This window comes from Argentina silus, assembly GCF_951799395.1.
Source record: "Argentina silus genome assembly, chromosome: Y".
Taxonomy (NCBI): domain Eukaryota; kingdom Metazoa; phylum Chordata; class Actinopteri; order Argentiniformes; family Argentinidae; genus Argentina; species Argentina silus.
The window spans coordinates 994,879-1,007,500 of NC_139654.1; the positions used below are offsets into that span (position 1 = coordinate 994,879).

Genomic DNA, 12,622 nt, shown 5'->3' on the forward strand with positions numbered 1-12,622 from the left:
TTGACTGGCAGGCCCCAGTCTGTCAGGATTGGCAATAGGACTTCAGCCAGCATTATTACAAATGTTGGCACCCCACAGGGATGCGTCCTCAGCCCCATCCTCTACACCCTGTTCACCCACGACTGTATCGCCTCCCACAAGGACAACATCATCCTAATGTTTGCAGACGACACCGCAGTGATAGGATGCATCACTGGCGGGGACGAAGCGGCCAGTCTGGTAACATGGTGCGAGGACAACAACCTCACCCTCAATACGGACAAGACGAAGGAGATGATAGTGGACATGAGGAAGAAGAGGGGACCTCATCGGCCACTGTACATCCGGGAACTTGAAGTAGAGAGGGTGAGCAGTTTCAAATACCTGGGCGTCCACATCAGCGAGGACCTCACCTGGACACTTAACACCACTCAGCTGGTTAAGAAGGCCCAACAGCGGCTGTACTTTCTGAGGAGGCTGAGGAAGTTTGGCATGTCGCCCAAGATCCTCAGCAACTTCTACAGCTGCATTGTTGAGAGCATCCTAACTAGCTGCATCACTGTGTGGTACGGCAGCACTACTGCTATGGACCGCAGACGCCTGCAGAGAGTGGTGAAGACCGCTGAGAAAATCACCAGGACTCCACTGCCCTCTCTGCAGAGCATCTACCACCGCAGAGTCCACAGGAGAGCCGCCTCCATCCTCAAGGACCCCACCCACCCCCAGCACGGACTGTTCACACTTCTACCCTCAGGCCGGAGGTACAGAAGTGTTAAATGCAGGACCAACAGACTGAAGAACTCCTTCTTTCCCACTGCCACCAGGCTCCTAAACAACCCATAGGAGATTAATATAACCTTACTACCTCATAACTAGTTTGCATAATTGCACTGCTATGTTTGCACTGTTTTATTATTATTATTGCTGCTATTTTATTTTATGCCTTAAATTTTGCTGTCTTGTACATTTGTTTAGTATATATTGTATATTCTTTTTTATTGTATATTTTACATTGGTTGGCATTCTGCGGACAGCAAAGCAAGAATTTCGTTGTACAGGGAAACATGTTTTCTACTGTGCATATGATAATAAACACTTTGAATTTGAATTTGAATTGTCTGAAGCAAACAATGGAATAGTATTCTCTTCCTGATGATGTCTTTTTACCGGGTGACCTCATTCTTTTGACATCTCAAACTTAATTTAAAATGTTCTTTGACACCAAATATTCTTACTTAGTTCATATTCTTTCAATGCCAAACATTCCTTCATATTTTAGTTTGTATTCTCAGACTTTCAATGTGCAAATTCAAGTTTGGATTCAATTTGCCTGCCCCCATGATTGATAGATAAGTACTTACATTAAACCAGCTACTGTTATTATAATAATGTCTTGTCAACCCTCATACCATCATCATAAACTTCACATCATAACAGCAACCTTCATTCAATACCAGTTAGCATCCACTCAAAGTCTCCTTCTGCATTTTACTTCCTACTCTTTGAAAGTCAATCCATTTCTTCATCTTCCGATCGATACTCTCAAACTTTCACTGCAAACATGAAGGCCACTGTTGCATTGCATGTTCATATACATATTTCCCGCCCTGATCGATCGATGCAATGAACACAGACACAGAAAAGCATCCCTTCAGAAACCCCAGACACCGAGATAAGATTCAGTTAAAGGTAGACTCAGCGATATGATGTCACCGCGTGGTCTGGTCAACATGGTGTCAGAGCGTGTTCTTTTTTTTAAGGATCAGACAAACAACTTCTTACTTTTAGCTATTTTATTTATGTCAAAATTTCAGGCTTATACAAGGACCACTTTGGCAAGGAACAGCAAGCTGTTAATCTGTAACCAACCCTCCAAAAATGGATGGATTCTAACAGTCACGTAAAGCAGTAACACAAATGATGTGATTGGCTGTTTGGTTGGGGAGAAGCCGTGGTTTAGACTTGGCTCTCCCTTGTTGGTGCACGGGCTGGTCCCAGCCCCTTGGCACACGATTGGTCCCATCAGCGGAGACAGCGCCCTGCTAGTGAGATAACACACCTGCTCTGGTTTGTCCCTCCCTAGTCTGGTACTTTTCCACTACAGCTTTTTGTGTAAACATGTGTTGAAACATCCTTCTTGATAGCCTGGCTTGACCTCTCCATGTATTAATCCAACGTACCACGGGACTAATGCTTGATCCATCTCTCATTTATCAACAGGCCACCACATTAGTAAATTTAGCACACTGCAGTAATGTATTTTTCATTTAGCAAAAATAAACTGTATTTATAAAAATAAATTCCCAACAACGATCTGGTACAGTCTGGTAAACACGGTCTGGTAAACGCCATCAAAACATGTAATTGCATGTTAAAAACACATTAAACTAACGATGTGAAACAACATTCCAGCTCCAAGCAGAAAGAAGGAATGTCTTATCGGCCGGTTTAATGACTAATACCAATGGAAAAAGAAGATTTCTTAAAATACCTCTAAAAAGCAAAACATATTTCAAAATTCTAAAGAAAAGATGTCTTTAACATAATCTAATGAAAAAACAATGCATATCAAAATAAAGAAACAACCGATTAAGCAAAAATATTTCTGAATACAAGTAAAAGCATAAGTAAATAACATTGTTGTTCTATGCTAACATTGTTTTTATTCAAGCAAAGCTCACCTTAGACCTCAGTCTGACCTTAAAAAGCAGAAAACATCCTTCGAAATATAAAAAGCATCAAACCCTTTTTCTATGATAAAACAACATTCATTTTCTTAAAGGGGCAATCTGGGATTCAAACAACGGTCTCCCCGCTAGGCTGAGGGACGGGGCTAGAGAAATGTAACCTCTCAAATTCAGAGACGGAGCGATGGTTGAAATAACTGACCATCCATGACATTTTAAATGGTTTTCACCATGTTAACTTCATGATGGTTTTAACATGTTAACTTCATAATGGTTAGGGTTAGGGTTAAGTAAAACAACCTGATATTTTGTCTTCTGATTCATATTTTGGGGTCAGTTGAAGTCAATTCATGAGGCATTTATAAGTCATATTCTTCAATACTCAATGGCTATCCTGTATATCATTCATTTATGAGTCCCAACATGGATGTACCAATCCCAGATTGCCCCTTTAAAGCTGAGCTAAAATAGCTTCCATGTCTTGTTGCTGGACGTTCAGTTACTCCTGAGGATCCAAATCTGACATCATGATGACATCATTGCTTGGCTTCTCTTCATCAGGCTGAGCTGTTCAACACAGGAATAAAACAACATGATTTTGTATCATTACTGATATTAAATAACATGTGATATTCAATTAAACGCGTGTTACCACATAGTTACCTCATAGTTTCTTAGTAAATACTGGCTAATTACCAGTTAGAACCGGGCTATAAAATAATATACGTGATCCTAGCAACACGACCCTAGCAAGAACAGCTGTCAGTAACGCTAATCTATAACTGCGTGGTGATTGGTCAGAAATGTATCCCCACATGGGACAGGCGCCATCTTCCCCGTCTCTGTCAGAACCAACAGTGAATCAAGGGAGAGGCGTATCTCTAGTTTATACAATCTCTGGTCCTATTCACACAACTACAGGCAACGTTCCCATTCTAACACCAGAGGGCAGTGTTCCCATTCTGACACCACAGGGCAGTGTTCCCATTCTGACAGCAGAGGGCAGTGTTCCCATTCTGACACCAGAGGGCAATGTTCCCATTCTGACACCAGAGGGCAGTGTTCCCATTCTGACACCAGAGGGAAGTGTTCCCATTCTGACACCAGAGGGCAGTGTTCCCATTCTGAAACCAGAAGGCAGTGTTCCCATTCTGACACCAGAGGGCAGTGTTCAATGACCCTTAGGAGGGTCAGCGAGCTGTAGTGTACTGTAGACAGGGGAGTGTTTAGGAGGGTCAGCTAGCTGTAGGGTAGTGTAGACAGGGGAGTGTTTAGGAGGGTCAGTTAGCTGTAGTGTAGTGTAGACAGGGAAGTGTTTAGGAGGGTCAGCTAGCTGTAGTGGAGTGTAGACAGGGGAGGGTTTAGGAGGGTCAGCTAGCTGTAGTGTAGTGTAGACAGGGGAGTGTTTCGGAGGGTCAGTTAGCTGTAGTGTAGTGTAGACAGGGGAGTGTTTAGGAGGGTCAGCTAGCTGTAGTGTAGTGTAGACAGGGGAGTGTTTAGGAGGGTCAGCTAGCTGTAGGGTAGTGTAGACAGGGGAGTGTTTAAAAGGGTCAGCTAGCTGTAGTGTAGTGTAGACAGGGGAGTGTTTCGGAGGGTCAGCAAGCTGTAGTGTAGTGTAGACAGGGGAGTGTTTCGGAGGGTCAGTTAGCTGTAGTGTAGTGTAGACAGGGGAGTGTTTAGGAGGGTCAGCTAGCTGTAGTGTAGTGTAGACAGGGGAGTGTTTAGGAGGGTCAGCTAGCTGTAGGGTAGTGTAGACAGGGGAGTGTTTAAAAGGGTCAGCTAGCTGTAGTGTAGTGTAGACAGGGGAGTGTTTAGGAGGGTCAACTAGCTGTAGTGTAGACAGGGGAGTGTTTAGGAGGGTCAGCTAGCTGTAGTGTAGTGTAGACAGGGGAGTGTTTAGGAGGGTCAGCTAGCTGTAGTGTAGTGTAGACAGGGGGGTGTTTAGGAGGGTCAGCTAGCTGTAGTGTAGACAGGGGAGTGTTTAGGAGGGTCAGCTAGCTGTAGTGTAGTGTAGACAGGGGAGTGTTTAGGAGGGTCAGCTAGCTGTAGTGTAGTGTAGACAGGGGAGTGTTTAGGAGGGTCAGTTAGCTGTAGTGTAGTGTAGACAGGGGAGTGTTTCGGAGGGTCAGCTAGCTGTAGTGTAGTGTAGACAGGGGAGTGTTTAGGAGGGTCAGCTAGCTGTAGTGTAGACAGGGGAGTGTTTAGGAGGGTCAGCTAGCTGTAGTGTAGTGTAGACAGGGGAGTGTTTAGGAGGGTCAGCTAGCTGTAGTGTAGCGTAGACAGGGGAGTGTTTAGGAGGGTCAGCTAGCTGTAGTGTAGTGTAGACTGGGGAGTGTTTAGGAGGGTCAGCTAGCTGTAGTGTAGTGTAGACAGGGGAGTGTTTAGGAGGGTCAGCTAGCTGTAGTGTAGCGTAGACAGGGGAGTGTTTAGGAGGGTCAGCTAGCTGTAGTGTAGTGTAGACAGGGGAGTGTTTAGGAGGGTCAGCTAGCTGTAGTGTGGTGTAGACAGGGGAGTGTTTAGGAGGGTCAGCTAGCTGTAGTGTAGTGTATACAGGGGAGTGTTTAGGAGGGTCAGCTAGCTGTAGTGTAGACAGGGGAGTGTTTAGGAGGGTCAGCTAGCTGTAGTGTAGTGTAGACAGGGGAGTGTTTAGGAGGGTCAGCTAGCTGTAGTGTAGTGTAGACAGGGGAGTGTTTAGGAGGGTCAGCTAGCTGTAGTGTGGTGTAGACAGGGGAGTGTTTAGGAGGGTCAGCTAGCTGTAGTGTAGTGTATACAGGGGAGTGTTTAGGAGGGTCAGCTAGCTGTAGTGTAGACAGGGGAGTGTTTAGGAGGGTCAGCTAGCTGTAGTGTAGTGTAGACAGGGGAGTGTTTAGGAGGGTCAGCTAGCTGTAGTGTAGTGTAGACAGGGGAGTGTTTAGGAGGGTCAGCTAGCTGTAGTGTAGTGTAGACAGGGGAGTGTTTAGGAGGGTCAGTTAGCTGTAGTGTAGTGTAGACAGGGGAGTGTTTCGGAGGGTCAGCTAGCTGTAGTGTAGTGTAGACAGGGGAGTGTTTAGGAGGGTCAGCTAGCTGTAGTGTAGACAGGGGAGTGTTTAGGAGGGTCAGCTAGCTGTAGTGTAGACAGGGGAGTGTTTAGGAGGGTCAGCTAGCTGTAGTGTAGTGTAGACAGGGGAGTGTTTAGGAGGGTCAGCTAGCTGTAGTGTAGTGTAGACAGGGGAGTGTTTAGGAGGGTCAGCTAGCTGTAGTGTAGTGTAGACAGGGGAGTGTTTAGGAGGGTCAGCTAGCTGTAGTGTAGTGTAGACAGGGGAGTGTTTAGGAGGGTCAGCTAGCTGTAGTGTAGTGTAGACAGGGGAGTGTTTAAAAGGGTCAGCTAGCTGTAGTGTACTGTAGACAGGGGGGTGTTTAGGAGGGTCAGCTAGCTGTAGTGTAGTGTAGACAGGGGAGTGTTTAGGAGGGTCAGCTAGCTGTAGGGTAGTGTAGACAGGAGAGTGTTTAGGAGGGTCAGCGAGCTGTAGTGTAGTGTAGACAGGGGAGTGTTTAGGAGGATCAGCTAGCTGTAGTGTAGACAGGGGAGTGTTTAAGAGGGTCAGTTAGCTGTAGTGAAGTGTAGACAGGGGAGTGTTTAGGAGGGTCAGCTAGCTGTAGTGTAGTGTAGACAGGGGAGTGTTTCGGAGGGTCAGCTAGCTGTAGTGTAGTGTAGACAGGGGAGTGTTTAAGAGGGTCAGTTAGCTGTAGTGTAGTGTAGACAGGGGAGTGTTTCGGAGGGTCAGCTAGCTGTAGTGTAGTGTAGACAGGGGAGTGTTTAGGAGGGTCAGCTAGCTGTAGTGTAGTGTAGACAGGGGAGTGTTTAGGAGGGTCAGCTAGCTGTAGTGTAGACAGGGGAGGGTTTAGGAGGGTCAGTTAGCTGTAGTGTAGTGTAGACAGGGGAGTGTTTAGGAGGGTCAGCTAGCTGTAGGTGTAGAGGGCAGAGGGTTCTTACCTGGAGCCCTGCAGCATTTCACCACCAGCACGATGGTCACCAGCAGGTAGGGGAACACCACCAGTAAACTACACAGCAGCCTGGGCAGAGACATGAAGACCACTGGAGCTGGAGGTGGAGTTGGAGCTGGAGGTGGAGGGTGAGGTGGAGTTGTAGGTGGAGGGTGAGGTGACGGTGGAAGGTGAGGTGGAGTTGCAGGTGGAGGTGGAGGTGGAGGGTGAGGTGGAGGTAGTGATAGAGGTGCAGGTGGAGGTGGAGATGCAGGTGGAGGTGCAGGTGGAGGTGGAGATGCAGGTGGAGGTGCAGGTTGAGGTGGAGATGCAGGTGGAGGTGCAGGTGGAGGTGGAGATGCAGGTGCAGGTGGACGTGGAGGTGGAGGTGGAGGTGGAGATGCAGGTGGAGGTGCAGGTGGAGGTGGAGATGCAGGTGGAGGTGGAGGTGCAGGTGGAGGAGGAATCAGAGTTAGAACACGTTGGTATTATTGGAGGTCATGAATAAGACATCATTTTGGTAGAAACAGTTGTCCAGTAACTTGACCTCTGACCTGCGTAACCCTAACCCAACAATCCAGAGGTTGAGATTTTCTACAACCACATTTTCTGAATGAGACTCAAAGACACCAAAAAACTGTACAACTGAACAGCTTCCCCTATCCCTACCCCCCCTGTACTAACCCTAACCCTAACCCTAACGACTGTAGAAGTGACAACAGCTTACCAGTCACTGTGATGTTGACAGCATTGCTGTACTCTCCTGACCCAGACTCACACCAGAACACTCCACTGTCAGAGGTGGATACAGAGGGGAGGAGGCATGTGGGTCCAGTTGATGATTTAACAGAGAGACACTCTGACAGCCAGGAACCCTCTGTGAAGCTCATCACTCTCCATCCAGTAGAGTTCCCCTGCACCTCACAGCTCACTGAGACATTCTCACCAGAGAAGAACTGAGATCTGTTGGGACTGACGGTCAGAGAGGCTGGAGGAGAGAGGCCTGGGAGAGAGAGAGAGAGGGGGGGGAGAGGGAGAGAGAAGGGGAGAGAGAGAGAGGGGGGGGGAGAGAGAGAGAGAGGGGGGGGAGAGAGAGAGAGAGGGGGAGAGAGAGAGAGGGGGGGGAGAGAGAGGGTGGAAGGGAGGGAGAGAGGGGGAGGAGAGAGAGAGAGGGGGAGAGAGAGAGAGGGGGAGAGGGAGAGAGAGGGGGAGAGAGAGAGAGGGGGGGGAGAGAGAGGGTGGAAGGGAGGGAGGGAGGGAGAGAGGGGGAGGAGAGAGAGAGAGGGGGAGAGAGAGAGAGAGGGGGAGAGGGAAAGAGAGAGAGGGGGGAGAGAGAGAGGGGGAGAGGGAAGGAGAGGGAGAGAGAGACACAAAGACAGAGATAGAGAGAGAGAGAATGACAGAGGGGGGTCAAAGTTCAGACTGAGACAGGGTCATAGTTCAGAGTTGAAACAGTCCATCCGTAACTCACCTGCTACCCAGAGGAGCTGATGAGAGCTGAAGTATGAATAATAGACTGGGTCTCCTCTCTCAGCTCTACACACATGCAGCCCTGTGTGATTCAGACCAACAGGACTGACAGAGTAGGAGCCTCCAGCCCCACGCTCACTGTCTGGTAGCTGCTTTATGGAGGAACCCTGTCTATCGTACACCGCCCTGTACCAGGAGAATGTCCAGCCTGTAGACGAGTCTCCAACCTCACAGCTCAGAGTCACTGAGTCTCCAACATTCAGCCACCATGCAGGAGACGCACTCAGGACAGCACTGGGGCGTCTCCCTGGAAGCGAACAGGTGTGAAAGTGTGAAATTGTAAAGTGCAAGAACACAAACGCTGTCTTTGATGAATCTATTATTATTTTTTATTGTTTTTACTCTTTCTTTGACAAAGGGAGGGACACAACAATCCAGAGGTTTAGATTTTCTACAACATTTTCTGAATGAGACTCAGAGACACCAAACACACATATTTCAGAAGTGATCATTCAACATGAGTTCATAAACTAGGTCAATCACAGGACTTTTTATTCATTTATTTTTTTAGGGATAGATCAGCTTTGAATAAATCTTAATAAATGAAATGAGTAAATAGAAATGAAGTTCTATCAGATAGCGCTGCTTGTATCATTTCTAGTCCTAACCCTAACTCACCTTCAGACTGCGTGTGTCCAGAGTAGATGGAAGAACTCATGACTGAAACACACAGAGAGAGAAACTCATGTGACTCACGACATTAGAAATATCACTCTCACACACATACACACACACACACACACGCGCACACACATACACACACACACACACACACACACACACACACACACACACACACGCACACACACACAGTCGCCGATACTCAGCACCATACCAAAGGTTACCAACCCAGGCCCAGCGGGGTCAGAACAATGAAGGAAAGGACATCTAAGGACCAGGAGATGGCGCCAAAAGCTACGAGCTGCCAAAAGACTGCCAAAAGACGCAAGACAAGATCTCCTCAACGCCACAAAAAAACCACAACACCACCCAGGGAGATGACCCCACCGGGAGGCCTAATCTTGGAATCTGAACCTGAGTCCGAGACTGCCCACTATCGACCGAAACCTATTCTCAAGAGTCAAGTCAAAGTGGCTTTATTGTCAATTCTTCACATGTCAAGACATACAAAGGAATCGAGAGGACGTTTCTCACTCTCCCACGGTGAGACAGATAAAGTGCCCAGGCACAACAGATAACACATACTAAAAGTAAAACATTCAATAAAAATAATTTAAACAGTGCAAAAAGAGCAGTCAGTAAAGACAGTAAGTAGCAGCCAAATACTGTGTATTCTGTATAAAAAAAATAATAATAGTGCAATAGTGCATTGTAGCAATAGAATAGTGGATTGTCCAGAGTCCGTAGTGTTTTTTTGGGGGGGGGGGGGGGCTGAAGGGTTGGGAGGGGGGGTGGTGGTTTCAGCTTCTTGACAGCTTGGAGGATGTGGCTGGGGGAAGTGAGGGGAGAGAATTTAGCTTCCTGACAGCTTGGGGTATGAAGCTTTTCGTGAGTCTGGTGGTGTGGGCACGGAGGCTCCTATACCTTCTTCCAGAAGGCAGGAGGCTGAACAGACTGTGTGCGGGGTGGCTTGCGTCGCTCACAATCGAGGTAGCTTTGCGGGTGAGGCGGGTGGAGTAAGTCTCTTGCAGGGAAGGGAGTGGGGCACCAATGATCTTAGCAGCTGTGTTCACAATGCGTTGCAGTGCTTTCCTACTGTGTTCGGTGCAGCTACCGCCCCACACAGTGATGCAGCTGGACAGGATGCTTTCAATGGTGCCTCGGTAGAATGTTGTCAGGATAGGTGTGGGAGCTTTCGCTCGCTTCAGCTTGCGGAGGAAGTAGAGGCGCCGCTGGGCTGTCTTCGCCAGTGATGCGGTGTTGGTGGTCCAGGAGAGGTCCTCACTGATGTGCACCCCCAGGAATTTGGTGCTGCTCACTCTCTCCACAGCAGCACCATCGATGGTCAGTGGTGGGTGTTCGGTGTGCCCTCTCCGGAAGTCGACCACAATCTCCTTCGTTTTGCTGACATTCAGCAGGAGGTTGTTGTCTCTGCACCACGTGGTCAGAAGGTTGACCTCCTTTCTATAGTGGGTCTCGTCGTTCTTGGAGATGAGACCCACCAGAGTTGTGTCGTCCGCAAACTTCACCATGTGATTGGTGCTGTGGGTTGATGTGCAGTCGTGAGTCAGCAGGGTGAAGAGCAGGGGACTGAGCACACAGCCTTGGGGGGCCCCTGTGCTGAGTGTGATGCTGCTCGAGGTGTTGTTGCCGACTCGTACTGCTTGTGGTCTCTCGCTGAGGAAGTCCAGCAGCCAGTTGCAGAGGGAGGTGTTGAGCCCCAGCTGGTCCAGTTTACAGATCAGTTGTTGCGGGATTATGGTGTTAAATGCTGAGCTAAAGTCTATGAAAAGCATTCTCACATATGAGTCTGCTTTTTCCAGGTGGGTGAGGGCTGGGTGGAGAGCAGAGCAGATTGCGTCCTCTGTGGAACGTTTTGCTCGGTATGCAAACTGAAAGGGGTCCAGGGTGGGGGGGAGGATGGACTTAATGTGAGACATGACTAGCCGTTCAAAGCACTTCATGATGATGGGGGTCAGTGCTACAGGGCGATAGTCATTGAAGCAGGATGGAGCGGATTTCTTTGGCACAGGTATGATGATGGAGGTCTTGAAATGTGATGGGACAGCAGCTTGACGCAAAGAAGTGTTAAAGATGTCCGTGAAGACATCCTTAAGCTCCTCTGCGCAGTCCCTCAGCACACGGCCTGGGATGTTGTCTGGGCCTGTTGCTTTGCGGGGGTTGATGGTAGAGAGTGTCCTCTTCACACTGGCAGCAGACAGGCACAGGACCTGATCGTGGGGGGGGGGTGGGGTTTTCTGTGGGCTTGTTGTGTTTGTTGCTTCAAACCGTGCAAAGAAGCTGTTGAGGTTGTTGAGCAGAGAGATGTTGTTGTCGCAGGTCTGTGGCGCGGGCTTGTAGTCCGTTATGGTCTGAATGCCCTGCCACAGGCTCCGCGTGTCTCTGCTGTCCTTGAAGTGGCAGGTAATCTTGTTGGTGTAGTCCCGTTTTGCTTTCCTGATGCCACGGGACAGGCTGGCTCTCGCTGTTCTTAGGCCATTTTCATCCCCGGCTCTGAAGGCTTTGTCTCTGGCCCTCAGCAGCCGATGGACTGCCCCTGTCAGCCATGGCTTCTGGTTAGCCCGAGTGATGATGGTCTGTTTGTGGGTCACATCATCAGAGCACTTACGGATGTAGGAGAGGACAGTGTCTGTGAGCTCCTCATTGTCCGTATGGTTGTTCTGTGTGGCTGCTTGCTTGAACATGTCCCAGTCTGTTGTTGCAAGACAGTCCTTGAGAGCAGACCTGGACCCCTCCGGCCACACAGTTATCTCTTTCCGGACCGGTTTTCCGACTTTCACTCTGGGCCTATATGCTGGCATTAGCATGACAGTGATGTGATCAGAGAGTCCGATGTGGGGGAGGGGGGAGGCCTTGTATGCTCCTTTGTGAGAAGTGTAGACCAAGTCCAAGGTGTTTTCCCCTCTTGTTGGGAAATTGACATGCTGATGGAGTTTTGGTAGGACAGTCTTAAGGTCAGCATGATTAAAATCTCCAGCGAGGATGGTAAATCCATCTGGGTGTGCTGTCTGTTGTTCACTGATGGCCTGGTACAGTTCACAAAGTGCCGCATTCCTGTCACTGTTGCTGGAGGTTGGAGGGATGTATACTGCGGCTAGCAAGACCGCAGTAAACTCCCTCGGCAGATAGAAAGGACGGCACTTTATGATCATAAACTCCGCCAGTGGTGAACAGTGTCTGCATACTACCACAGCGTCCCGGCACCACGCATCACGAATGTAAACACAAACTCCGCCGCCACGCTGTTTACCTCCGTTGACGAGGGCTCTGTCCGCTCGATAGCATGTCAGCTGCTCAAGTTGTACAGCGGAGTCGGGGATGTTGTCGTTCAGCCATGTTTCAGTGAGAACAAGTACACAGCAGTTACTCACTGTCCGATTCGCTGACCTCAGCAGTCGTATATGATCAATTTTGTTGTCCAAGGATCGTACGTTGGCCAGGATGATGGATGGTATGGCTGGGCGAGTTGGACTAGCCGCTAGCCTAGCCCGGATACCTCCGCGCTTGCCCCTCTTCTGCTTCCTCGCGCACCGCTTCCGACCTCTCCTTTCCGGGGGAGTGTTGGCAGTCGAGTCGAGTCGAGTCGGGTCGGGTCGAGTAGTCGCGGGCCGGCGAAGTAATCCGAGCTCTTTGAGTGTCTCTGTTGTGGTGTCCAAAACGTTGTAAATCTTGCTCTCGCAGATGTCTAGCAGAGCCTGTCGACTGTACTTGTATTTCGACGCAGACAGACGAGACGAACACGACAAACTTTCGGGCAAACACTTATTAAACAAACAAAACACCGCATTCTCTGGAGCGCGAGTGGTCGCTGCGTGTGCACG

General features: G+C 48.9%; 1 protein-coding gene across 1 annotated transcript in view; it reads right to left on the reverse strand.

The window, feature by feature from the left end:
- Nucleotides 1-1,805: 1,805 nt before the first annotated feature.
- LOC310823944 (uncharacterized protein) overlaps nucleotides 1,806-12,622 on the reverse strand; it is an 11,818-nt gene continuing 1,001 nt past the window's right edge. The window contains exons 2-6 of the mRNA XM_083696885.1: nucleotides 8,778-8,819; nucleotides 8,101-8,406; nucleotides 7,357-7,632; nucleotides 6,640-6,765; nucleotides 1,806-3,233 (exon numbers count right to left, since the gene is read on the reverse strand). Coding sequence (XP_083553011.1) covers nucleotides 3,166-3,233; nucleotides 6,640-6,765; nucleotides 7,357-7,632; nucleotides 8,101-8,406; nucleotides 8,778-8,817 — 816 coding nt within the window. The 5' untranslated portion in view covers nucleotides 8,818-8,819 and the 3' untranslated portion in view covers nucleotides 1,806-3,165. The remainder of the gene's footprint in view (nucleotides 3,234-6,639; nucleotides 6,766-7,356; nucleotides 7,633-8,100; nucleotides 8,407-8,777; nucleotides 8,820-12,622) is intronic.